This window comes from Rhamphochromis longiceps, linkage group LG7, assembly GCF_057381845.1.
Source record: "Rhamphochromis longiceps isolate RC_006_pf linkage group LG7, R_longiceps_female_GT1.1, whole genome shotgun sequence".
Lineage (NCBI taxonomy): Eukaryota > Metazoa > Chordata > Actinopteri > Cichliformes > Cichlidae > Rhamphochromis > Rhamphochromis longiceps.
In genome coordinates, this window is record NC_140563.1 from 1,439,039 (window position 1) to 1,466,476 (window position 27,438).

Consider the following 27,438-nt stretch of genomic DNA (forward strand, 5'->3'; position numbering starts at 1 on the left):
TGACGACGCACTCAATATGTGTGTGGGTGTGTCAGAGGGAAAAGGAGAAGGCAATGTGTAGAGAGACTCACACCGCCTCCACCATTACACACCTGTCAGAGCAGGTGGAGACACTGACAGCTGATACCTGAACCTGGAGGTCTGGCTGGAGGGCTCCTCTTTAACTCAGTGGAGGGTTTTTGTTTCTTTTTTATTTATTTTTTTATTTTTGAAGGCGTCGGGTTTTGAATGATTCTGTTTTGTCATATTTTTTATTTTTCTTGACTATTTGAAGATTGAGATTTGCTGGTGCCTCCAGTCAACGTAGGGATTCGATTTTTCATCAAAACCTTTTATTGAGAACACTTAAGGACTCTATTATTGTGGCACCTGCGTCTGCGAGAGCTCAGTCATGGCAGACTTCCCGTCCAAAGTTACCACAGAGACCAGCGTCCCTAACTCCCAGAACTCCCACGGTGGGAACAGCATCCGAGGGCTGCCTGGAAGCATATCCTCCAGGGTGGACTTTTCATTTATCCGAAGCATCCCAGCTATGCTGATGATCGCTGAAATTGTATGTAACCAACTAAATGATTACTCTTCTGTCTGTCCTGCACTCTGCTCTGTTTAGTGGGAGGGATGCCTACTCTACTTATTTTATGTTCTGAAACCTCTTGCACTATAAACCAGCAGGGCCTCGGTCCATCTTAGCCATTGTGACTTTTGACGGACAGAAACATAAAAATATTTAGTGTTCGAACACAATTTTCACACTGAAGATACAAAAGTAAGTTCCTAAAACAGCCTGTAACTGTAGTTTTTAATAAACAACAACAGCTAATTTAACATTTTGAGGGGGTTGTTTTCAATTCAACTTTATTTATACAGTGCCAAATCACAACAACAGTCGCCTCAAGGTGCTTCATACTGTAAGGTCGACCTACAATAATACATACAGAGAAAAACCCAACAATCATATGACCCCCTATGAGCAGCACTTTGGCGACAGTGGGAAGGAAAAACTCCCTTTTAACAGGAAGAAACCTCCGACAGAACCAGGCTCAGGGAGGGGCGGGGCCATCTGCTGCGATTGGTTGAGGTGAGAGAAGGATTTAATGATAAATGATGGTGTGATTTGTTTATGAATGGCCAATTTAAAATGCTTTGGGGTTGTTCAGCATGGAAAAGCTAATCAAGGTGACTCAACCTCTAGAGATGGACACGCCCCTTATTGCTGAAAAGACTTTAAGTGAATTTTAAAACTGCCTTCGATGCTTTATTTTTAAAAGCACTGAAGATTGTTTTTACTTTGAATGTTTGGAGGTTTTTTGAAGAGTGTTGCATTATGAACATGTTGTACGTTACCTCTGGTGGGAGGTGCTGGAAAGGTCCTTTAAATATGATGCTTATTTTCACCTCCCCTTTTATTGTTGTCAAACTCTTTGCTTTACACAAATTATATTTTTAAAATAATCATTAATTATCTTATACTGAAGCTCGGTGAAGCTCCCGTGTGCCTGAGTGGACTATTTCAAGCATATAAGCCTTTAATGACACAATACAAGAGTAGAAAAAGAAACTTGTCAGCGTCGGTTTATGTTCAGCACAGAGCAGCAACCAAACTAACTAGAACTCAAACATCTGTGAGGGAGACTTTTGCTTTCAGAGGTGGTGGAGATCAAAGCAGAATGTTAGACCTCAAACACAACTCCTTACAAGCTTGAGTGCTCCCCTTACAGTATCTGCTTTATAATTTGATAGTATGACGGTGCTGTTGGTTTATGACAGAACTGCGTTTGCTGAGTTGCCAAAAAAAGTCATAAAAACTTAATAAACAAACACAAGAAGCCCTGAGCTGCAGCTGTTTACCCCACATCGCCTGATGTACAGTAAGGCAATATGCGCGTCTTATCAACCTTTGGACAGCCTGACCCATTTAAACACCGAAGACCATAAATTCCACTGCAGCAAGAAGTGTAATGATCCTTATGGTGGGCTGAACGCAGCTCAATGCAGCTGCAAAAGACTGAACTCCTGTTCACGTGTTTCTCACCTGGGAAGAAACATTGTTAGCATGGATTAACACCCGTGCCTGTCATTGGCAATTTAAACGTTAAAAAGACTAAATGAAGTGATTTGTCTGAGTTAATGATTAAAGCAAAACGTTATTACTTTTCCGTGCTGAGTTTTGCCCGACCTACTACTACAACACCATGAAATGTCAGCAAAAACTGCACCTAATAAAGCCCAGACAGGTGACACGTTTCACAGTCTGAACATTAACAGGGACGCCGCCGTGCACTGTTGTTCCTGCAGTTTTAGTGCAATGCTGGGGAGATCAGTGGAGTGTGACAGGAGGAGCCAAAGACCTCCGCCACCTCTCAGACGTTAGTCAGCCATGTTTCCTTTGCCTAAAGCCAGTACATACCTGAGGGGGGGGGGGGGGGGGAGATTGGACCGAGGCTGAGAGCTGCTGTCGTATCACTGTTCACCTGGTACTTCACACAATGAGGTTTATCTGGAGAAAAAACGATTTACATAAGCAGACACCATCATTGATTTCATTTTCCAGGCTCTGTGCCACTTTCTGATAGTGAAGCTTTCCGACTGTGCACCGCACAGTAAAGCAGCATGCAGTCATTTTTATTGTTTATAGATAACCAGGAAGGTTTATGGAGCATAAACGGAAACTTGTTGACACACATTCAAATTCTGTGTCATCTGATTAATGGTGCAGACACACACGTCTTTATCTATGACACCAGCAGTCATAGATAAACGGAAAGAGCTCATCACAGGTTTAAGTCACATGACTGATATATAACATAAAGATATTATATTATAATATAAAGTTATCCTGGATTACCTACACTGTATCCCTTCACTGCTGCAAACTTTTGCTGTACCTTGCGTACTCTGTGTATCAGTCCACATCCTGTCTTCCTTCTCTCATCAACCGGTCGCAGCAGATGGCCCCGCCCCTCCCTGAGCCTGGTTCTGCTGGAGGTTTCTTCCTGTTAAAAGGGAGTTTTTCCTTCCCACTGTCGCCAAAGTGCTGCTCATAGGGGGTCATATGATTGTTGGGTTTTTCCTCTGTATGTATTATTGTAGGTCGACCTTACAATATAAAGCGCCTTGAGGCGACTGCTGTTGTGATTCGGCGCTGTATAAATAAAGTTGAATTGAAAACAACCCCCTCAAAATGTTAAATTAGCTGTTGTTTGACGAGCATTTATTAAAACTGAAACACAGCCTTTCTTCCCAGACGCTGTTTCCACAATGAAAAAACAGAAGTAGTAATGTGAGAGTAAAGTTTGCTGCGGCTGAAACATTGTGACATCATTGTTTGATATCCATAATGTTTAGCACCACCTTGTTGATTTTCCATCTCCACATCAACAACATCAACATAAAAAAACAACAAGTTAGTCTCAGCAATATTTTTGCACACATTTTTAAAAACAAACCTTTTTTCATATCTCCATGACTGCATCTTTTCACCTGTCCTTACTCTGAAATTAGCAGAACACGATTAGTCTCCTGTTTCAGGTCTCCAGGTCCTGATGCAGTATTAATATACAACATGCCCTGCACACTCCATTATAAAATGCATTTGCATAATGCATAAACTCCTGCTGCTGTGCTAGAGCACACAGTTTAACTTGAGCAATGTTTGAACTTTGGCCATTAAACGATATATTTAGAACACTTTATGGTGCAGAGTTGTCCTCTCCACTTCATCCAGCTCGACACTGTTTTGCTTTTTTGTTTTAAATCAAAGGTGAATGCCCTCCGTTTCATTCAAGTTCCTCGCTCATTTTGGTAAACACAGTTTACACAGCAGTGTCACAGCAAACTCCCTGGTCGAACATGTGCATCACAGCTGGACTTTACTGTTTTACTCAGGAAGTTCAAATGATTTCCTCTTCCTTCGGTTCAGAAGAGAAAAGCTCGTTATGATGCAGCCGCTTTGCAAAGGTCTACTTAGGAGAGCGTGCTGTGTATGCATGTGTGTAAAAAGTGAAACCTGACCTGTGCATACATAATGGACTGTCATGTCCTTTCTCATGAGACTGAAGCAGGAAGACATGCGTGCAGGGAAAGAGGGACGCCTCGTGTGTTTTGTACAGTACCTGCAAGAGTCGGTCAGACTGACTTTTAAGATCCCCATGAAAACAGTCTGCCCACCTCAGTGTCACAGACAGTCTGTGGTGCTTATCTGGGCATCAGTGACCTCGTCAAGTGCAGTAAACTCAGGTTACGAGATTATTCTAAAATCTGAGATCTGCTGACGAATATCTGCTGAGCATCGTAAAGCATTTAACAGCTGGTGTTTTCCTCAGAAGTTGATGGTTGAAGAAAGATTACAACAGCCATGTGTACTGTAAATGTTGGTATATATGAATTCTAAGATTTTACTCAAAAATGAACCCATACATAATGGATACAGTTGCTGGAGGTGATTACGTTGTTCTTGCATGCTCCGTCTAACACAATAACTACTGCTTACCTGTGACTCAGCAGATAGAGGCGGTTATCTACCAATCAGAAGGTCGGTAGTTGCCCCATGTGAATGTTAGCCAAGGTATAGAAATGTCTGTTTAACTGGATGGATTCATCGTAAAAAGCACTTTGAGTGCTCAGAGTAGAACAGCACTCCATGAGCACCAGTCACCATTTGTTTGTTTGTTAATAATGTAATAACTGTTTACATAATTTTATTTTTCGTGCCCCCAAACTGATGCACCTGTTGTTTCCTCCCTCTCACCTATTTAGGTTTTTGGGCTGCTCCACTGGGCGCTGATAGCAGGCACCTCTATAGTGGGAGGAGCGTATGGCTGGGTATTGTTTGTCGCCATCACTCTGTGGATCCTCACCACCATCCTCTTCTTCGTCATCCTGTTTGGTGTCACACAAACACTGCCTGCTGTCCCATGGCCCCTGACGGTATGTGAGAGACGGAGGGCAAAGACGAATAAAGTCAAAGAACGTACACAGAGATGTTCCTTGGCAACATTTTATAAACCACCTGTGACTTCGGGCATCATTTCAGTGCATTTAACTACTTAAAAGTTGTTACATTAGAAAAACCAGGAAACAAAGAATTAATTGTACCGCAGTTACAGTATAATGTGTGTCTCCAGCACAACACACCCTGCACACCTCAAAGTGCAGCATACTTATGATCGTGGCTCAAGAGTTGGGAGTTTGCCTTGTAACCGGAAGGTTGCCGGTTCGAGCCCTGGCTCGGACAGTCTCGTCGTTGTGTCCTTGGGCAAGACACTTCACCTACTGCCTACTGGTGTTGGCCAGAGGGGCCGATGGTGCTATATGGCAGCCTTGCTTCTGCCCCAGGGCAGCTGTGGCTACACCTGTAGCTGCCTCCACCAGTGTGTGGATGACTGGGTGTGTAAAGTGCTTTGGGGTCCTTAGGGACTAGTAAAAGCGCTATACAAATACAGGCCGTTTACCATTTATGTAAAATAGGAAAATTGTTTGATTTATGATTAGTAAATAACTTAAAATTACATTATTTGAATTAATTACAGTGTAATGATTCCTTTGTTTCCTGTAAAACCGCGACTCATTACATCCTCAGTCTACTGTTAATAACTTGAAATATTTGTATGTGACTATAATGACATCATAATTTTAAATAAAATATGTTGAAGTTCAGTCTACAGGGGAATTACACCCTTAGTCACGGGTTGTATTAGAAACAGTTACCGGTTCCTTGATTTTGCAGTTTGGATGTTTGGTCATCAGTTCTGAGAGACGGTGCATGAACGTCAGCGATACTAATGTGTACTCTCACAGAGCAACAAAAAGGCTGATGAAGTGGTGACGATGACAAGGCTGCAGAAACAGCTCAAAGACAGAAAGAGAAAAAGACGAGGATGCGAAGCCACAGAGGGGCACAGTGTGGCAGGAAGACGGCGAGTCGTTGTGCATTGATGTAATGTGCGTTTTCTCCATTTGTTTCAGGTGATGGTGTATTTTAGCGCAGCCACAGTCCTCTATCTCACTGCTTTCATCACCAACGCAGCTTATGTGGCTCCCTTCCAATGGTTCTATGGACATTTGGCAGCTGCTGCAGTAAGTCACCACTCACACTATCTCACAAACTAGCCCAATGTCCAGGGAACACAGAACAGCCTTTTATAACGCACTCGGTGTATTTGATTAGGTGTGCTGCTCGCTAGTGCTGTTAGTGCTGGGAACGACCTTTTGTCTTCAGAAGAGCTTAATTTCTTCATGGCACAGATTCCACATGATGCTAGAAATACTGATCCGAGTTTTTCGTCCACGCTATCACAGCATCACAGTTTCTACAGATTCGTCGGCTACACATCCGTGATGAAGGTTTTCCACATCACCAAATCGGAAGGCTTCTCTATTTAATGGAGATGTTGTGACTGTGGAGGCCATTCGAGTACAGTGAACTCACTCTCGTTTCAAGAGGACAGTTTGAGGAACAGATCAGTAATGTCTGAAATAATTAAACCAGCCTGTCTGACACCAACAATCAAAGGCTGTCTTGGCGAGGCCTACACGCCTAAACACACTGAGTTCTTGCCAAGTGATCGACTGTTTAGATATTTGCAATAATGAGCAGCTGAATAGGTGTGCCTTATAAAGTGGCAGGTGACTATGACTTACATTGGCAGAAACATCTCCTGTATCAGTGTGTTTTACAGTTCCTCCTGCAGGTCAAAGTCTGTCCTGGTTTACAGCTTTAGCAGAAGCATTGATCACATGATTTCTCACACACACACACACACTCACTCACACACACACACACACACACACACTCTTATCAGAAACTGCCTCTGAGCCACTCCTGTCTAGATTATAGAGGTAAGGTCCCACTAGTACATTGTTTAACCTGCTAAATCACACAGCTGGGCTTGGTATAGATATGAATTCAGAAATATAAACATCACTGTGATTTATGATGGCTGATAAGAATTTCAGACTTTTGCTCAGCTTCCTGGAGTCCCTTCGGCGGTGTAACCGCGTCTCTTCTCATTTTCTTTCGCTGCAGTTCTTTGGTGCTGTGGTGACCTTTGTGTACGCAGCCAGTGCTTTCTTCTCCTACTTGGACTGGAAGGGGGACGGAGGAAACGCCGCCACCAACACAGTGCCGACTTAGGGCTGTGCGGCCAGCGGTGCTGCTCCCAGGAACAAAGCTCACAAAACTCAGATCCTGACTGAGGCAAACCCTGATAATAACCACGAGATGAAATCTGTTCCAGGTGGTTTATTGTTTTAGCCATCCCAGTAATACAGTAAATATACTGTATTTACTGTATTATACTGTAAATATACTGTATTACTACTACGAAATGTAATAATCCTAGATTGCATTAAAAATACACTTGAATCATTATGTACATAAAGTTATAAATTTCAGTAATAATTGAACAAAATCTGAAAATGTGAGCAGCATTAAAAGAAAAATAAGCACAGGCTGCATGTGCTAACTACAGTGGAGGGTTGTTTGGTTAGTCTGAGATCACCAGTGGAAAAACCTGTTAGCTAAGGGAGGACCGCAGATCTCGACCTCCAGCTTTGGGCAGTTCTCTGCTGCATTCTGCATCTACCAACAAGAAGAGGAGGATGAAACCGCTGAAAGTTGGCTTCACAGTTTGGGTTTACTGGGCCTAACAGAGCCTTTTAGCAATAAAACCGCCCATAATGCACCTGTAAGAAAATAATCATGATGCTGACACACTGACACTGGATATTTCTGCATGATTCAAATATCGATCCACAGGCGTGGAACACTGTTTTTGTGTGATTTAAGTGAAAGTCTGCTCCTCTCCTGCTGTACTGTACGTGCCTTTATGAACCACGCGAGTCTTTTTGTACCAAGAGTTTGGACGTTGGTGAAATCCTGCGCTGAGTGCTAGAGCTCAGCTACACACTTCAAATAAACGACTGAGGTTTTTCTTTTGTGCTTATTTGAAAATATCGTTTTGTGTTTGTTTGTTTTTTTACAGACAATCGTAACAACAACAGCATTTCACCGGAGAAATAAATATACTTGGAAAATGAAACATTTCTAAACACGTAAAAACAATTTGTACCAAAAACTAACTGCAGACACACACAATCATTTTACATTAAACGTCACTTTGACAAATTCGAAACTTAAACACTGTTAATATAATTTATATGTCCATGAAACATATATTAGTTCTACTTTACTACTTTCTGAAAAACGAAGCATGTTTGTTTCACAGCACAGGGACAGAAATACTCGACTTCCTGTTTCAAACAGGCCGTACCAGTAAAAGCTAAACAGAATCACTGCACACGAGTGAAAGCATGAAAATGTGAATTACAGTTGAAGAAATATTAACTTTTCAAGGAGTCACATGCAGTCGAGTGATTGTTAACAGAAAGTGGGCAAAACCTTCAAACTTTCATGGCAAACAGACACAGAGGCTCTTCCACTGACCCCTCTACATAAAACGCAGAGAAACAAATATAAATTATCCGTTACAGACGGAAGATTTACGTTAAAAGACTCTGAATCGAACACTTTCATTAAGGCCCTGGAACAATTTTCCAGAGATTCACTGAGATTCATTAAAGTCAGCATGCTTGGAGCCTCCAAGGTTCAGAGATGTGACCACCAGTCCCTGACTCAGGTCTGGACACCGGCCCTCCTTTTCCTAGAAACACACAAATACATTCAGCATTAATGTACAGTACCCCCCCCCCCCCCCCCCACACACACACACACACACACACACACACACACACGGTTCAAAACTTCATAACAAAGAGCCACGTGTCACAGCTGCCCTGTTATTTAAATGGGGCCACTTTTATAGTTATTCTCCAGCTCACAGAAAACTCACAGCTCTATATTGCAGAAACATCTCCTTGAAAGCCATGAAGTCAGTGAACGTCAGCAACATGTCAAAGATGTCACCTGACACTTCCTCCTTGTGCTGCCTGCAGAGGAAGGAGATAAACTCGTCACTTTTTCAGTGTACTTGTGTGCCACCTTGTGGTCTATTGCAAAATAACATTTCTTACGAGCAACACAACATAACTGACACATGGGCTGCTTTCAGTTCAGGTTCCACTTCTGTCACATCTTACATGAGTAACTCTTTAAAGGTGTCCATGCTGAAGCCGGGAATTCTCTCCATCAGCTGCTGCTCCAGGTATTTTTCCAGCAGGTCAACCTAAATAACAGCCAAGATTCTGCTTTAAGTCAACGTATTTGTAAAAACTGAACATCTCTGTATGACTGTGAGAGTGAAATCTGCCCACACTTACATATTCATTAAAGATGGGCGTGTAGCTGAGCTTGTTCTCATCAGAGTCATCAAACTCACGGTAATGTTTCTCCATGAAAATCTGCTGAATCTGCTGGAAGTCGTCCTCTGAAAGAGAAGCAGTGGACATGTAGAAAGCGCGTGTTCATCACTAACTGGTGGCACTGTCAGTGAACCTACCCATGATGATGTCCTCTATGCAGCCAATAACTCCATCGAAGGCCGTGTCTGCAGCCGAGGAACTGAAGGGAGAGAAGTGAGAGAAATCAGCACAAACTCCACGAGTTCCTGCTCTGTGGTGGATTTTACACAGCAAGAGAAAATCCCAAATGACTCTGAACTTTTGCACCCGTTAAACATGTTTGCTGTACAATCACTCCACCCTGGAAAAAGTGAGAAATCGCTAAAAAGCCCAAAATTACCCTGATATTCATGCCCACGATGAGTGCATCAAATCTGACTTAAAACAGGACGTCAGCTTCCTGCAGACGGTTAGAAAGCGTTTCACAACAACCCACCTGGAAATAGCAAAGTGCTCCTCGTCCGTATCGAACACGTTTACCATGTTGTCTCCACTACTCCGGATTTCTGAGAAGATAAAGCGAGCACACAGGTGAGCACTGCCCTTCTGCTAACACCTGTAAGATAAAACAGGCAGGTAGCCAGCGCTAACGTTCACAACAAACGCAACATCGGCTCTGAAGTGTGTTTCCGTTACTTGCTCTCATCAGAGTCCCCGCGCGAGCAACGTCAGTTAGCCCAGGCGGCCAATCAAAGACGCACGCGGCGTTAAATTGCCGCCATTTCTCATAAGTGAAAAAGTTCATTTACAGAAGTGTCGTGACGTGTTTAACTCACCCGGCTCCCTGATGTCCATGTCGGCTAAACTGCTCACTAGCGTACGTAATCCTGTTACCAAGGAAACGAGTGAACTTTGTGCGCCTTCGTGCTCCGTCGGGTAAAACAAAAACTACCGTATATCGGTTCCCACATTCGAAACAAGACCACATTTATCTGGAAGGGAAACAGCTGGTACTACTACTAATATTATACATCAAAATGTTCACGAATTTTGCAGATTACACTTGTTTGTTCACCAAATCATTCGCCATGAGGACGATTCACGTTTCTTCCATCAGGCCTGTTACTTTTAAACCGTCACCTACAGACGATCATTAGCCTGTTTTAGCGGAACCAGATGATTGTTGGAGCTTAAAGATGCAAAAAGGAAATACGTATAACTCAGATGCTGCCTGACGTCCATCAGAAGCGCTGAAAATCGGAGATCATATACTTCTTTTGTTCGTGCCACAAGAGAAGAGTGAATGAGACGGTGGATCGACCATAACTTTTATTTTAAAGTATCAATTAAAGTTTTATTATTGATATTATTGCAAATCTAAAAGGTCGTATTAATATCGGTAATATTATGTAAAAGTAATTAAAATCATCTTCAGCTGCAACATTAACGTGAGGTATTAACGAATCTGTAATTATCCTGTAGCATAACGTATTATATTTAAAGTACTTCATGTACATTTTTATGCCAAATCCGACTTCGTAGGTTATTATCATACCAAGCAGGATTAGGACTTTCCAAAAGGAGTTATTAAATACAAAATAACGTTTAAACTGTTTTGCTGTGTCACTTTTCCCCTGACACATCTGTCCTGAGTGCATCGGGCTTCATGTGAGCCTGAGACAGTGCCCAGTGTTTTCTGCACTGTAATTCTTTGTGATAAATTACCAACACACCAAGAGACAAAAACATAGCAATAGATCCCTGACTAATATCCAGAGGAGATGGAGATCAGCTGTTACTTAAAGAGTTGCTGTGTGTGTTTAAAAATGTCCACATTTCACAGGCCAGTGGGTAAAATGATCAGTGAGTGTATCAATAGTTTGGTTTTGTAGCAGGAGTCACACAAAAGAATCACATGAACATACATTTATTACAAATGTCACAATCCAGGAAACAATTCTTCAATAAATCACATCTTTGGGAACTCGGGGAGATTTTCCTTTACAGATGTTTTAAATACATTCTCTCTCTCTCTCTCTCTCTCTCTCTCTCTCTCTCTCTCTCTCTCTCACACACACACACACACACACCTCTCACCTCCATGGATAAGGTGCTCCAGGAAACTACAACATAGCAAACAACGACCATACCGGTCTTTTGTCATACCGAGAGATTCTGCTGTTGTCATAAACCGTTCTAGTATCGTGTGAATGATTTTACTGATTTTGTTCATGCAGCATGAGGCATCAACTCCTTCAGAAACTATAAGAACAGGATATATGTAAAATTGCTGTCATTTGAAATGCCATTGGGCGTTTTAAAATTGTACAATACAATTTTACTGAATTATGATTTAACGTACGATTAATTTTGTCACCTGTTTCCAAAATACAAACATAATTCAGTCAACCCAGAGATGCTTCAAGTAAAGGATGGACAGAAAGACAAACACAAGGCAAAAGACAAGAAGAGGGAAGATGAAGAAAAGGGAGCAGGAGTTGTACAGAACCCGCGTTTTTACTCAGCCTGAGCACTTCTGACAAACTTTGCTTTTAACACAAGATCACCAGCAGCGCTGTGACGTGCAGCACGTGAACGATCAATCCACATTTCCTCCTGCAATTCACCGCTCAGCTCGTGAGCCAACATCAGCGTTCAGCCTCATTTTAAGTGACCAACTAAAAACTCTTTTTGTGGACTGAAAAGTGTCAGGTTTGTCATCACAAACCAAAAATCAAACAGCCTCTCAGACAAGCTCGACCCCTGTTCCCCAACTGTTGGCACTAATCAAGTTTTACAGTGTGTGGTGGTGCGAGTACACACTTCCCTTACACTGGTTCTTTAAAATGTGCATTTATAACCGGGAGGAAGAAACATGACTGCGATCACTTGTATGTGACTTTAATGTAAATTTTAATCCCCACATTCTGTGGTTGCTTTATAAACGAGTAAAGCACAAAAGGGAGGGTCAAATCAATCAGTTCTTATTCAGACAGAAACACGTTATTTCTGCCATTTACTTTCTTTTGTGATTTGCTTTGTAAACTTAATCAGAAAATTGAACTCAAGCGATTAAAGTCAATTAGACAGAGTAGAATCTGAGATTTTAGCCAACAATAGAATGAAAAACCTCCTACTGGGTGATCGATCAGTACAGACGGGAAAGCTGCCCAGGGTTTGAGTGTTGGAGAAAATGAAAATGCTACAGTGAGAACACAATCACTCACGCATCTGTAAGCAAAAAAAGAAAGTAAGACACATTTCAAGTTTGTACCTTCGGTTTAATACTGTACTACAGGCTGCGTTTTCCTCTGTGACCAAGCCCTGTCACGTCTGCAGACGTGTGCATGACGGCGATGGGGTTAAATAGTAGCAGCCTCAGGACTGAAAGCACAAGTGGGGTCCTCGTGATGGAAAGGTTCTTTGTTTTTAAATAGCTTTACACGGGCCTGGAGATAAGAACTCGGTTCTGTCTGTAGCCGAGTTACACGGTCTCTGCGCTTTTATTTGGAAAAAAAAAAAAGTAGAAAGTTTTCTTGGCCCAGCTTCTGCAGCGAGTTGTCAGAAGGATATAAAAGAGGAGATGTAGATAGACGAGGAAAAGCTCCTGGGGGTTCCAGCAGTCGGTTTTTTGCCCCTCCTCTCATCTCCTTTCTTTCATCTATCCACCCCTCCATTGCCGCCATCTCGTCTGACCAGAATTCAGCGTTCTGCCATCATCGCCACACTGTGGCAACGTCCTCGCAGCCCTGTGGGGTAAGAGGGGATTAGAGGAGGAGGAGGAAGCTAAAGGGCTTGTGTGCCTCCGTTTACTGGAGCGAGCGCAGGAAGTGTGTCAGGAGACGTGTGCAATGAGTCTGACGCGGGTCTGGATGTCGTGGCGGCAGAGGGGGCACGTCTCTAACTGTAAGGCACACTCCATACACATACCACTGGGGAAAAGAGACGGGACAAAGTCAGATTGTTCCTGTTTAAGGAGTGAACAAAAATGAACTTGAGTTTCACAGACGTTTTATTGACAGCAGAAGAACACATACCCATGTCCACAGGGCCGCAGCTCTGTGTCGGCCATGACGTCACAACACAGCGTGCAGCAGTTGTCTCGGATGCTAACCTGCCTCATTAAGGCCAGACGCCGGTGTCTAGGAAACACACACACAAATACACACGTGACGTTTCTATACACATGCAGGTGCACCGTCTGCTGGGGTTTGTTCTGTCTAAGGAAAAAGAAGACTGGACACACACACGGACAGTTTTCATGCAATCGTTCCTTCTCTTCACGCCGTCTCCCTTTCCCACAGCGTTCAAAATCGATGTGTGGGGGGAGTGACTGATCAGAGTCATTACACTCATTTAGAGCCATGCATTTCAAGTTCAAAATAATCCCCAATTACCTTACGGTGCTCTGAAACAAGCTGTCTTAACCCCTTTTTTTAATTAAAAAAAAATGTTAATTGTTGCATTTTTTGCAAATGTAAAAATAAATCAGTAAATAAAATAAAATCCAGATGTGGAATATGCAACTCAAACGGTTACATTTAGGTTTCTTTTTAAAGGTCACATTTTATGTACATTTTTAGGACGAACAAGCTAACGTTGAGCTGCTGAAGCTCAGCTGACAGATTTTCTGTGGGACAGCTGCTTAATGCGTCATGCTGCCAGTGTTGGGGAGTAACGGAATCCATGTACCGCCGTTACGTATTTAGAATACAAAATATGAGTAACTGTATTCCGTTACAGTTACCGTTTAAACAGGTGGTATTCAGAATACAGTTACTTTGTTGAAATAAATGGATTACACGGCGGTACTTTCCTGTTTCATATTGTCGCGGGTCAGGACTGTTTGGGTTTTGTTTGACAGCTACGTTCTGTCGTTCCAGGCGGCAGCGTTACGGTTGCCATGGTTACAGGGCGACGCTCTCTCTCTCTGCGACTGTGTTTCCTGGGTGAGAGAGCGCCTTTTCGTTGTTGTTGTTGTGCTAAGCTAACAGGCAGAATGCTACAAGCATAGCTCTAAAGAATGTAGCATCATGGGCAGTGTAGTCCGTGTTGCAGGGAGAATGGGCTGCCATACACGTTATGTGTCTGTGAGCGCGAGGAGGGAGAAAAAGGGGAGTGGAAAGGTACGAGTTGTCGTCGAGGAAAAACGGGAGCTGGAAGCATGTAAATATAATAATAACCACTGCAGCCAAGAAGAGAGCCTGACGAGCCCAGTTGTAAGTAAGCTATTAAGACTCGACTGTACACTGTGTTCGTGTTTTCCTCCGAAACAATAAGTTCCGTTGGAGCAGCCTTTCAACGCCTCTCTCTGTCTCTGCTAGCAAAGTTGACCCACACAACACAGTAAAGCTATTTTTCGGCTATGAGCCGACAGGGACCCCGCCGTATTAGTCAGAGGTCCCTTTACTACAGTTCAGAGTCGCGGACCTTCAGTAATAGTAATAAATCACACAGCAATAGTACATTCACGTTGTTGTAAAAAGCATGATAATATATTAAGTAATCCAAAGTATTCAGAATACGTTACTGTCATTGAGTAACGTAACGGAATACGTTACAGAATACATTTTGGGGCATGTATTCTGTACTCTGTAATGGAATACATTTTAAAAGTAACCTTCCCAACACTGCATGCTGCACACGGTGGTGTGGACAGACGCTTGGTTTTTAGATGCAGCCATTTCTATTGCGTCAGTCTTTCCTTCATTTAGCCCGACTGTGTTTCAAAGAAAAGACAAAAACAGAGGAAATGAAAAGCTGTCCATCCTTTTCATTTGTCAGTCAGTGACAGGACACTATAACAAACACCTACATCGAGTCTTTTCTTTGTCCACATTATTTTGCTATTTTTGTTGATGATGTTTTAGAGACGCGATGATCCAACTGTGGTAACGTTCAAGGTCCCGTTGTTGCAATAGATCGCTGCAAAGTTGAGTCAACAACGTCCTGACACAGAGGAACATTAGAGCTTTGTATTAAGCAGCTGTAGCCCGTCTCCATCCTGTCTTATTAATTCAGATATGACATCAGGGTTTCGTTTTTGCTCCACTTTCAGAGTATGGTTGCGTGGTTACACTGAGCCAAGACCGAGCATCTGCCCAGAGCAAAGTTTGACGTGTAGGAGACAAATGCACTGAAGATTTTAATGTTACCGTTGAAATAAAAGTGCTGGTTTGATGCAGCCGACAGACTCTAATGAGAGGTTTAAAGAATGATGAGTGAATGAATTCGTTGTATAAAGCGCTTTGAGTGCTCAGAGTGAAAAAGCTATACAAGAACCATTCAGAGGACAGTTTAGTTACAGCAGATTACACACTGCTTTCCCAACCTCTCACAGCATCATCCAACACCACGAAATAAATAAATAAAATATGTCACGGACCTGTTTCATGTCTTACCTGGGCAGGATGATCTTTTCACTGGGCAGCAGTGAAGCAAAGTCATTGAAGGTGCTGAACTTGACAGAAGGTGGGTGACGGAAAGGCTTGGCCCCGAAGTTAAACTCACACTGCTGGTACGACATGAAGCTGGCTGCCGCAAAGAAGCCGGACCTGGCACAAAGGGGAAGAAAACACGGGGATAAATGAGAGAAAATGTGGAGACACAGAACAAAATAAAGAGAAAAATGAGGAAAGGAAAGGAAGGGAGGAAGTGAAACATGACGAGAGGAGATGACAGACTTTGTGTGGACTCACGTGGCAGATGAGAACACCTGTTTCTCTGGCGGGAGCTGATGTCCGTTCAGGTAAAAGATCATCTGCTTTTTGCTGAGATCCAACAGGAAGCCGATGGCATCTCCTAAAGGGAACGCACACGCAGCAGAATGAAGCTTTGGCGTGCTATTACTGTTATCTGTGTGGGATGTGGGCCAGAGCCTGAATGTTGGCAGTGACAGCGTGGGCGCTAAAAATCACAAAACAGTCACGCCGAAATAACAAAGCTATTTCCAAACACTGACACTCATGTCATTATAACACAGGTTTCTTAAAATGGGAACATTTGAAAATGTCTTTAAAGTCAGCAAAAAGATGGCAGCAATGCCTGATTATAACTACATGTATGTCAGTACTGCGTACCCTCCTTCCAGCAGGGGTGAGCATGAGGTTTACTGCGAGCGTTGTACCAGATTAGCTGCCTGCAGCCATCGTACGCACACGAGTATTCATCATCTCCTATTCCATAACCTTCCTGTAACACACACACACACACACACACACACACACACACACACACACACACACACACACACACACACACACACACACACACACACACAGAGAGATTAGGTGGTGCAGTCAACCCAAAGGAGAATATCTCATCAGATTCAGAACACTTTGCTAAGGGCAAACTGTAAAAGTATTCAAGTACATGGTTTAGGAACTTGCTGTCCTTGGTGGCCCATCCGATCTGCATCACCCCCGATGTGATAACCGTCACCTCGTAGTACCAAACGCCCGAATCCACACAGAATGTACAGCGCACGCTCTCAAAGGATGAGGCATCACATCGCGCCTGAAGACAAGAGCAAACAGAAGGAGGTTCAGACTTTTCAGTTACAGTAAAAACTCTGCATCTAATCTGCATTCACACGCAGACTGACCTCGAGTCCAGTCGGGGAGATCTTGAGGTACTCGCTAACATCGTTGCTGTTCAGCATGGCGTTGATATTCGTGAGGTTGACTTTTTCGTAAGTGAACTGACGACCGTCCTTTAGGACTGGATGGAGAAGAGCGGGAGAAAAATGATGGCTTTTCTTTTGTCGGTGACTCAGAGGATTATAATTGGCTCATCTAAGAAACTACACCGGCACAGAACGGGTGAAACATGGGGCTACTCACACAAGTTGTCAAGGCTCCACTGTGCACAAAATCCAACCTGCCTCTTTAGATAGTCAGGATGTTCTGCCCAAGACTCCAGAACAGCCAGACGATCGCTGATCGAAGACTCGGACACAGTCAGCTTGTTCTCGCCTAAGCAAAGGAAACCAGAACGTCTGTGAACCTCGCACAATACGTCACAACCCTGCTGTGTGTAAAAGCATCCCTACACGGGAGGATCTCAATTAGCTGAGCATCAGCAGCTTCAGTGCTGTTTGTGCACCGCATCGAGCTACAGTCGCCCACGTTTCAGGAGCACTCGGAGCAGAATTGACAACACAAATGGGAGAAAACATGTTCAAGAACAAACAGCATCAATAAAACGTGAGCCATTTGAAATGAAGCAAAACAAATCACATGAAACCCTGTCTCTAAACAGACCTCACAGTTCTTTATGCAGTGACTTCAATTAAATATGTAGGGGGCAGCTCAATGCTGACATTTTAGAGAAACTATAAGAAAAGATTTGTAACTGAGACCATTACGTCCTAGTCGTGAAATACAGAGAAGTGGTGGGTTTTAGTGCTATTATGCTTCATCGCTCAGGTAATAAAACTGCTAAACAAAAGCACTCATCTGAATTCTGTGAAACACTAATCGACAGCAGAAGAGCCGTTTACAGCTCCTCGGCTCATTTATCTGATAACACACGTCTTATTTCACCAGCCTAATCGTGAGTCTTCGTTTTTAAACTGGCTTCATATAGTGAGTGAACCTACTTGTCTGAGAGAACTTCTCCAAAGCGATGAGAGCAAACAGCATGACAGTGGGGTGGGCCTCGGAGCTCTGGAGGAACCACAAATATTACACATTCATTTTCCACATATTTCACCAATTAAACAAACCATTAACTTTCATGTTATAATTCAACCTTAACGCTCCCTTGAGTACTTTATAAAAAGTCGCTGCAGTGACGTGATCGCATTCATGTTCGCAGTGGCACAAATACAACCAGTCCAAAGAAACGCACTTATTCCCACTAAATTTGGCCACTTCAATATTGCGTCTGTTGTCTTTGTCAGAAAATGCTGATGTGTTTTGTTGCTGTTGTTAGACCAGCCTGAAATGCGCACTGCAACAGACCCGACTTCTTTATAGCTCTGACAAAACTTGGTGACGCAGTGTCACAGAAAACAGTGCAGCTCTTATCTAATAAACAGCGAGAGCGATCCCAGCAGATGTAGCAGAGTGGTGTCCACATCTTTATAGTCCACCGTCTCTGCCGTGCATCATCGGGGATTGGGCTGCTCGACGTGATTGGACCTTACCAGACTTCGTTTTAAGTAACCTGAAGCTTTCTCACACTGTTCTTGCAAGTAGAATGTTACCCTAGGGCTGCTCAATTAATCGAATTTTAATCACGATTACGATCTGGGCTTTCAATGATCATTAAAAATGACTGAGCCGATTATTAGCCCCTCCCTCGTGCTTTACTCTCGCGCTGCTCCGTGTGGCAAATCGAGCGCACCTCTCTGCATTTCGAACACGTGTCACAACAATTAAGAGCAGCGCTCTCCAACCTTTTTTGCGCCACGGACCGGTTTATGCCCGACAATATTTTCACGGACCGGCCTTTAAGGTGTCGCGGATAAATACAACAAAATAAAACCACTACTGGTACCGAAAAAAAGAAGATTTATTCATAACACACGTGAAAAGACCCAGGAAAACCGAGTTAACGATAAAACGATAACAAAATAACGCTGAGAACCGATAAAAACCCTGAAAACTATACATTTCACACCTGAGCCTCAACTCTCGCGGCCCGGTACCAAACGACTCACGCACCGGTACCGGTCCGAGGCCCGGGGGTTGGGGATTAAGAGGACCCGAGGGAAGCTCGGAAAGCTGAGCAGAAGTTATTTGGAGAGGAGAGTGACTGCCGTTGGTTGTAAAGAGGTAAAAAAAACTTCAGTGGTGTGGAAACATTATGGGTTCAGTCAGACGTGGATCAAGTAGACACAGTGTGTAAACTTTGCTACAGTGTAGCTGCACCACAGAGCAACACTGCAAAGCTCACTAAACACAGATGTTTACATTTTTCATTTATTTCTTATACTGCAAACATTTGCACTGTTATCAGTATTTGCACTGTTTTATATTATTTTTTAAAGTCATTATTCAACACATTGTTATTGTTAAATAAATATTGTCAAATAATCGAGATGATTATCGTGATTATCATTTTTGCCATAATCGAGCCGCCCTAGGTTACCCGGTGTTATAGAGCTCCGTCTGAAGGATAATAAAAGCTCTCGGACCACAAGGCATCAGCAAATTGTAGGCAATGTGCAACAGTGTCATTCGTGCAGCATACCACACACTAAACAACACCGCGTGTCAAGGTCTGCTCACCAGGCTCTCTAGAAGGTATTCAAGGGTTCCAGGGCTCAACAACCCAATACTGGGCAATCCTACAAAATAAAAGGTGTTGTAAGAAACAGGGCAAACGTTGGTCTTTCTTTAGGTTTATTGAAAACATAAAAATACCAAAAATTAAACACAAATAAACCAGAACTGTGGACTGTACCGGCTAGCTTCTCTGCCAGGCATCCCAGGACCGCAGTGGTGTTTCTGTGTTTAGCGGGGTTTAGAGCGTCTTGTTGTGCAACGGCTGAACTCAGACTCAACATGTCCGAGAGTTTCTGGAGAGCATCCTGAACAGAAAAGGAAAACTTCAGCGAGGATCATTCATTGTTTCTCCAAACAACCTAAAGTCAAGCACCACAGAAAGCTGGAACGCTTCTGTTTTAAACATTTAAAAACACTTCCATGATCCTGACAGATGATGCTACAAGGACATAAACCAGGATTATTCCATGCACAGTTGGCGCGGAGCACCCACAATTTCTATTCTAAGATTGTACTGATTGAGTCTTAGGGCCCCGTGATCGGAAGGTCAGGGGTTTGATTCCCCTGAACGGCTACCCTGAGGTACCCCTGAGCAAGGTACCGTCCCTACACACTTCTACCCAGGCGGCCAATGGCAGCCCACTGCTTCACTGAGTGAATGGGTTAAATGCAGGAAGGAATTTTCCCACAGGGATCAATAAAGTACACTTTATTATTATTATTACATGATATTGTGTGAAATATAAGTTCCACTGGATTCACTGCATTTCTGTGGGATACTGTGAGGAGCTCACTCTGTTCAGAGTGTAACGGTACGGCCTCTGTCCCCACATCACTGATCATGGAAGCAGCAGGCACATTTTATTTGTTCAAAGAAGTTTAAAAAAAAGGTTGTGGGTGAAGGGGGGGATCGGAGGGAAAAAACAAAAAAGTTTTAGCTGAATGAGCACTTGTTGTTCTACACAAGATTAATCTATCCTGGACAATAATAACAATAACTGTGATTTCATTTTTATCATTTCTAATTAATAGAAATGATAAGAAATCTACAAAAATAGCTGCACTTCCTTTAATCTGTGTGACTTGAGCGAAAATCGAAACTAATGATTTAAAATGCTGCTTCCAAATATAAACGAGCATCATTTTAACTGAAACATATGCGCAGAGAAATGTGAGTGAGCGAGCGTCATCAAAATACAGAAAAGGGGAAAGAACAAGTCAAAGATTGTTATTCTGATTAGAGCTGCAGTCAAACAGAAAGGCCAAGGAACGGCAGATTTAAGATCACATCCATTACTTCCTAGGTTAAAGGTCAGATTGATACCTTGGTGGGTAGAGGACACTCATCCAGGAGAAGTGTGATCACTGCAGGGCCTAGTGGATCATCCAGTGGAATCACTCGTATCAGAGACTGGACAACCTCCAGCCAGCCGTCATCTAAGAGAAAACAAGAAACTTTCAACCGAGATTTTGTATCACTTTTGTTATTTTACACTGTTGGTTTTTGGTAATCTGCCTCCTTGAGAATCAAAAGATTCGTCATTGTCATTAAGCAGTCACCCAACATAATTCTGTATGATAGTTCTCAGCTTAAAACACAGAAAGACTTCAAATAAATAAATACACACAACAGGGAAACGAATAAAGAGGCAGCATTGTAGCCGCACGTTTTAAAGTGCAGGAGTCCAGTGCATGGCCCGAGGTGCCTGCATGCGTGCGTCTGTTGGTTCTTGCTTCAGTGGTCCTATACCGTCCTCCAGAAAGAACAGGGACAAAGTTTATCACCAGGTGGGCGGAGTCTACAGCTAGCTTTCCTTCTGGACATGGCCAGCATACACTGGATCCAGATCTGGGAGAGACCGTCCCATAAAGCCCTATGTTTTTCTCACTAGCCTGGCCAAGTCCTTTCTGTCCTGTTTCATGCAGCTGCCATACTCTTACACTAAGACACAAGATGCTTTTCTATTGTGGTTCTGCAACAATTCGCCAGCAGCCTTGAAGGAAGCCCAGTTAGTTTAACCTCTTAAGCACCCAAATAAGGGTGCAAAAGGGAGGAGATTGCGGAGATCATAAAGCCGCTGGGGGCTTAACAGGTTAAGCTTTCTGGGGAAAAAAGAGCCTTTGCTGGTCCTTCTCTACCAGGCGAGATGTAAATTAAGGCACAGGCCAGGTCAGCCGTGGCATGAATGCCCTAGATCTTACGGTTCTTTACCTGCTCTACCTCACGGTAGTGAGCATGTGGTGTCTTCCAAAATACATAATTAAAATCTAAGGTGCAATTATTAAATGGTCCCACAAGATTTTGCCTCATTTTCTGATGTATTCAGCTAGAACAGAGTTGCACACAGATGCTGTTTGGATACTGGCATTATATAGTTGACACTCGTGTTCTGTCTGTAGGGCAAACCAGCCGTCATTGAGCCCACACTAGCAAAAGTAGCAGCACACTTCTTGGTCTCTTTTCTGAGACTTGTTTGTTCATTTGTACAAGGTGTATTTAATCTGGCTCAAATTCCATGATTTGCCCATTTCATCTGAATGATCTCCAGTGAGATGTTTCTGAAAGGAGCAAGTATCTGTGGACTGACGATGCTGGTTGGAAAATTAAAACTAAGAAAAAGAATAAAACAGTCAACACTGTGTGAAATCAATGAGCATGTCTGGGTTGTTTTTCGCATAAACTCTTAAATAATAAATACTAAGTGCAAAATATAAATTCCTTTCACAGCTGCTGTTAAAGCCTCATCCAAGCAAAGCTTCCTCTGCTGTTTCTCTCACAAGGAAAGAAGATGTTTGAGTATAAATCCGTGCTCACCAACATAACCCTCGGTTGTGAGTATAATACGCAGCCTACTAAAGCATGCATTTCCTGCCCATTAGGTGACTCAGTGAGAAATCCTTTCTGTAATATCACTCATGAAAGCCAACTATCTTATGAATAATTTACATTGCTTGCACGTGTCAAACAGAAAGTGACTGGCTAGCTGACTGATTTGCTTCTTGGCTGGACTCAGGGTTCAGGACTGCAAGCTAATACCCAGCTTGGCTGCTGTCAAGCCACACAACACCAAGCCTTGTGAGCGTCAAACACCATATGTGCATGACACCAGGCTTGTGCAAGAATTCACAAGGTACCGCATACACATCCAAACACTGCACGCCTCAAGCAAATGTGAGGGCTTCAACCATATGCACACGAAACCACAAGCACAACAAAAAGAATTCAACAGAAACATCAAACTAGCACAAAATTATTCCATAAATAAAACTCACTAGATTGGGGTAAAAGTGTGAACTCTAATACATTATGTATGTGGGATAAATCACGACTGTGTCCCTTCCCCAAATGATGAACTGCTCCCCTCAGGCTGGGCAAGCTGGAGTACATATGCTGAGGAAGCAACCTTAGCTCGGGACTGCTGCAGTCCCACTCCTCTGCTCACATTCAGTCCACTCAAACCTGATCGTGCAGGTTTTGCGTATTTTGGTCAAAACTGTGCTTACTGTTAACAAGAGATTGCACAACCCAGACCAGTTTTGAACACTACAAATTGCACAATTGAAGCGTGCATGCACACTTATCTGAATAAGGGAGATGATACATCAATTCAAGACAAACAAACGGGGACTGAAAAATGACTAGAAGAAACAGGCCACAACTGGTGGGAGTCAAGCTCATACACTGAGCAGATCTCATCCAAGTGCTAATGCATGGTGTCATCCAACTTTAAACTTAGCAGTGCTACCATACAGGTGTGCTTTCATTATAACCTGAAAATAATTGGATCCACTTGGAAATCCTTTGTGGTTAAGGCGAGATTAGATGGAAAATAGAGGCACAACATAAATGTGACAAACTGTTAGCTGCACTTCCTGACCACTAGCATAATCTCACCAAGACTTTGTACTGGGGAGCAGGTTTAAGACCAGGTAATGTCTGATCCAGTGGCACCTTGCATTCGTTTCTCACGAGCACCTCTGTTGGGCAACTCTTAGACGAGGCGAGAGCTGCAGCGCATGTGGGAAAGCTTTAGAAGGATAAAGCCATTGTCACACATACGGGGTCTTTTCTGACAGATAAAGCAAACTCTGCTGCTGAATTGCCACGAAATGGTAACCAGTCAGTATGATGTCTAGAAGTGCGCATTTTAGAATACCACAGGTAAATTTGGAGCAAGCAAGTTTTCAAATAGTCCAGATATATCAAAGCAGAAAAACATCTACTGAGTTCAATGCACTGTAATGATACTTCCTTAGCACTTCTCATAAACAACTCAGACATTGAGCCTGAGGGGGGGAAGGGAAAGCATATGCACACAGGACTGTTAATTCCTGGAACTCCTCTCTAGTCACTAATAAAGATAAACCCTCTCGATATTAGAGAAATGGGTTCATTTGACAAACCAAGAAATGTTTTTGTCACCTTATCATATCGTGTTTTCATCACAGAGCAAGTGTTCCTTCTTTCACACATCTGATAACCTTTGAACCAACAATAAAAGCTCTTATGTCACACAGAGCCACACTTCTTCACATTTTTAAAGAACACCGACGTGCCAGAGTGGTGTTTGTTTGCTGTGTGGCTTCATGTTTTGTGTTGAGCATGTGAACGTGTTTCAGAGAAGTTTCCTTACCCGTCTCTGCCATCTCATGCAGCGTGATCATGGAGTAAGGAGGCTCTTGATCACTGAAAAACAAGGCAGGGTTTTTTGTTTTACATCTTTTTCACTTTACCCAAAAATAACAAACTTGGGCGTGCACAATTAACACAAATGTAGTGATGCTCACTAAAAGCACTCAACCAGCCAAAGTGTTTGTGACCCTGTGATCACAGCATCTGGAATAATATCAACAAATGACTCATGTCTTTGTGCGTTTCTGTGATCACAGTAATGGATATGGACAACAGTGTTATCCTGTGGAAAGGCTGAAGCGAGTGTATAGTTACGATGTATCTGGTTCAGTGGATGTAACTGATGATAACGCTTCTGTTACCATTACTTATTGTAGCTGATCCCAAAAAAATCAAACCCACTATCACTATAGCCAGCCACAGACTCGGCTTAATTCTCAGATTTCCTACCATTACTTAGTAATACTGCAAGTGAGATGGCCTTCATTAATTAGTCATATTGTTTGCACACTGTTGGAATAATGTTTTAAACACAGCCATTTTCAAACTGAGATTATGCAATAGTATTTTAAGTCTACTTTATTTTGCCAATACATTGATTTTAAGACAAACAGTGAACCTCTAAAACACTGTTAGTCCGATTTTTTGCAGCTTATTGTCGATTCATACATGTACTGTTATCCTGAAGAGGTTTAGTTGTGTGGCAACACGCTGTTAAAACAGATGTCAGTGATGTTAAATGAAAAATCTGGAAATAAAAAAAAAAAAAGGGCAACTGAACAAGTGGCTGAATCAGACAGAACGTGCTGAAGCCAACATCAAACCACCGAGAGGCTGTGATGGAAAATCTGTTCTGTTGCTTTAGGTACAAACTGAGATGTCTGTACAGAAGGCTTTTAAACACGATGAAAGAAGAGTTAATAAAGACACCGTGGCTGTTATTTGGTGTATACTAAGAGACAGTTGCACAGATCTGTGACAACAGTCCCAGTGGACAGTAAAATCTCTCTTTTCTGATTATCTACAATCACAAGGAAATCAGTTTTCCTTGGGAGCATCTCTTCTTATTGCATGAACTTCAGAAACATGACTCACTATACTACGCCTCAAAATGCAAGTTGGTTCTTCAACGACAACAAATACGTGGAGGAGGTGGCACGGGCTTATGGGTTCTACTTATTCAAAGCCACAGGTTCTACAAATTAATGCTTGCAACTGCAGCTCAGGGCTCTTAATCACCTTTGTTTTAAGCAGGCTTTTGTGTGAAAGTATTGATTTTTTTCATGAATAAGCTGCAGCTGCATGCTTTATTATTAATCTTTTCTTTATGAAAGATCCCAATTTCCTGAAAAAAAGAATAACTCCCCAGTTTATTGTTATAATACCACAAGAATAACACTGAACCCTAATTGACACCTAATTGTTAACCCACTGTTAACATTATAGGTTGACGTTATTTAAAAAAAACAAAAAAAAAAACCCAACAAGAATTAGGATAGACAGAATTTAAGAGCTGTAGACCAAGAACACCCTAAGTTTTCATTTTGTTGAGCTTATTGAATAGTTGTTGGCATTTTCCAACTTACTTGTCTACAAGTGTCCTGATGACAGCCAGCGTGTCCAGCACCAGGCCATCTACATTCTGCTTTTTCCGTCTCGGCTCATGAGGCCCTCGACCTCGACGAGGTGGCCTGACCGGGTCCCTGGGCCGACTGCTCCGAGCCTCTGCGGCGTCAGCACCCACACCTGCACTGTGATCCACCCGCCTAGCTTGTCCTCGGGTTGCTCTCGATGAACCATGATGTTGGTCCTCTAAGTCACTATCTTCTCGACATACACAGCTATTACCCATGGTTCCAGAGTTGGAGACCAAACTGGCAAGTGTTTCCCAGAATGGATGAAGGGACTTTGAGGAAGAGAGGAAGAGCAGAACCTGTACAAGGCTCCTGCAGGCACAGAAAGTAATCCAGGTGGCTACTATCATATCATTTGGAGAGCTTGGTTTTGGGGGGTTCTTGTCCCTGTGGGCTGGGTGGGGCCAGTGCAAAAGACCATACTGTTGCCAAGCAGAGACTTGTGTGGGACTAGTGATAAATGGCTACTAAAATGAACCAGAAAAGGTCTGGTGATGCAGCCAGGAAAGCTCGGAACATCACAGGCAACCAAAGGCTTCAGTCAACCTCTCATCCAGGACTGGATGGATCGCTGTGAAGGCAACACAAACACAAAACAGAAAGCCTTTAGCTCAGCTGCTTACTCAATCTGTCAGTGCCGCCAGCAGCAAATATTTAGACTTGCGGAAACGACACACCCCGTACGATAAATGTCAGCAGATTACAGAAGTTAATTATTGAAATTAAACATGACTCCCCTTTCTCTCAAACAAAAGCGCCACTAAACGACGTTCAGTTGTTTCAATCTATAGCTGTGCTGCTCAATTAAAAAGGCACAGTGTATCACACGGAGCAACTAAACGATGACACATTTTAGTATTGTTGACAAACAAGAGCTTTTCAGTTAGCTGACTTGCAAGCTAGCCACCCACAAAGCAAGCAGTTGTCACGTTAAAAAGGAAACTCAAGTTTCCCGAACTTGTTCTTATCATTAAAAGCCACAATGGTTCCATTTTGAACTAAAGACATACTTACGGTGCTATCTTGTAAAACAAACACCATTCAAAGCGCAGTCGAGCCAGACCAAAGTAGTTAACAAACCAGAAGGCTAACAAGGTAGCTGCGTTGTGTATGAGCTAGCCTCCGAGCTGTTAGCTTCGATAGCTGGACCCTCCTCCGATTCTCCCGTCGGACTACACAAGTTAGGTAACGAGAGGAACAACAAGCTGAGCGTGGTACTCGGGTATCAGGACACATTTACACCACCCGTCTATATTCCGCCGTAACACACCTTCGCTGAAGTAAAACAGCAACACGGTCATAGCGTACACATTTTAAACGACGCTACTAAGGAGAGCTAGCTGGTCGCTAAGTTCCGTAGCGCTGCCAGCTAAAAGGTTGGTCATCGTCAGCTGTGGATGCGAAGGCGAGACTGGAGGAGAAGGGAGGATTTTTCTCTCTAATGTTACGTGAACATAGGAGTTCTGCCTGATGGTTTTACTTTTTCTCTTAAAACGTGTATGAGGAAATAAGAAATATATGAATTAATTTGTTAATTTTAAAAGGAAATTGATTGCGCAACACAAAGTTCAAAGAATTAAAGAAATGGCATGCTACACCTGAGTTCAGTACAGCAGAGGGGGACTATAAGACTAGTAACCTT

At 42.9% G+C, this 27,438-nt stretch overlaps 3 protein-coding genes across 3 annotated transcripts; 1 reads left to right on the forward strand and 2 right to left on the reverse strand.

Moving 5' to 3' along the window:
- On the forward strand, positions 1-7,724 carry pllp (plasmolipin). Its single transcript, XM_085411546.1, has 4 exons — positions 1-553; positions 4,756-4,926; positions 5,965-6,075; positions 7,025-7,724. The coding sequence occupies exons 1-4, from the start codon at positions 392-394 to the stop codon at positions 7,130-7,132; spliced, it is 552 nt and encodes a 183-aa protein (XP_085267672.1). The 5' UTR covers positions 1-391; the 3' UTR covers positions 7,133-7,724.
- A 168-nt stretch (positions 7,725-7,892) lies between these two features.
- On the reverse strand, positions 7,893-10,453 carry arl2bp (ADP-ribosylation factor-like 2 binding protein). The gene is made up of 7 exons (XM_085411547.1): positions 10,134-10,453; positions 9,794-9,863; positions 9,456-9,517; positions 9,277-9,383; positions 9,097-9,182; positions 8,850-8,946; positions 7,893-8,660 (listed from the first exon to the last, which is right to left on the reverse strand). The coding sequence occupies exons 1-7, from the start codon at positions 10,150-10,152 to the stop codon at positions 8,562-8,564; spliced, it is 540 nt and encodes a 179-aa protein (XP_085267673.1). The 5' UTR covers positions 10,153-10,453; the 3' UTR covers positions 7,893-8,561.
- Positions 10,454-11,215: 762 nt separating this feature from the next.
- rspry1 (ring finger and SPRY domain containing 1) lies at positions 11,216-27,207 on the reverse strand. The gene is made up of 15 exons (XM_085411548.1): positions 26,811-27,207; positions 25,749-26,367; positions 24,164-24,216; positions 20,854-20,966; positions 19,708-19,834; positions 19,533-19,591; positions 17,897-17,963; positions 17,139-17,270; positions 16,901-17,016; positions 16,669-16,812; positions 16,377-16,488; positions 15,996-16,098; positions 15,699-15,851; positions 13,335-13,439; positions 11,216-13,229 (listed from the first exon to the last, which is right to left on the reverse strand). Exons 2-15 carry the CDS (start codon positions 26,144-26,146, stop codon positions 13,133-13,135), a joined length of 1,779 nt encoding a protein of 592 aa, XP_085267674.1. The 5' UTR covers positions 26,147-26,367; positions 26,811-27,207; the 3' UTR covers positions 11,216-13,132.
- Positions 27,208-27,438: the final 231 nt, after the last annotated feature.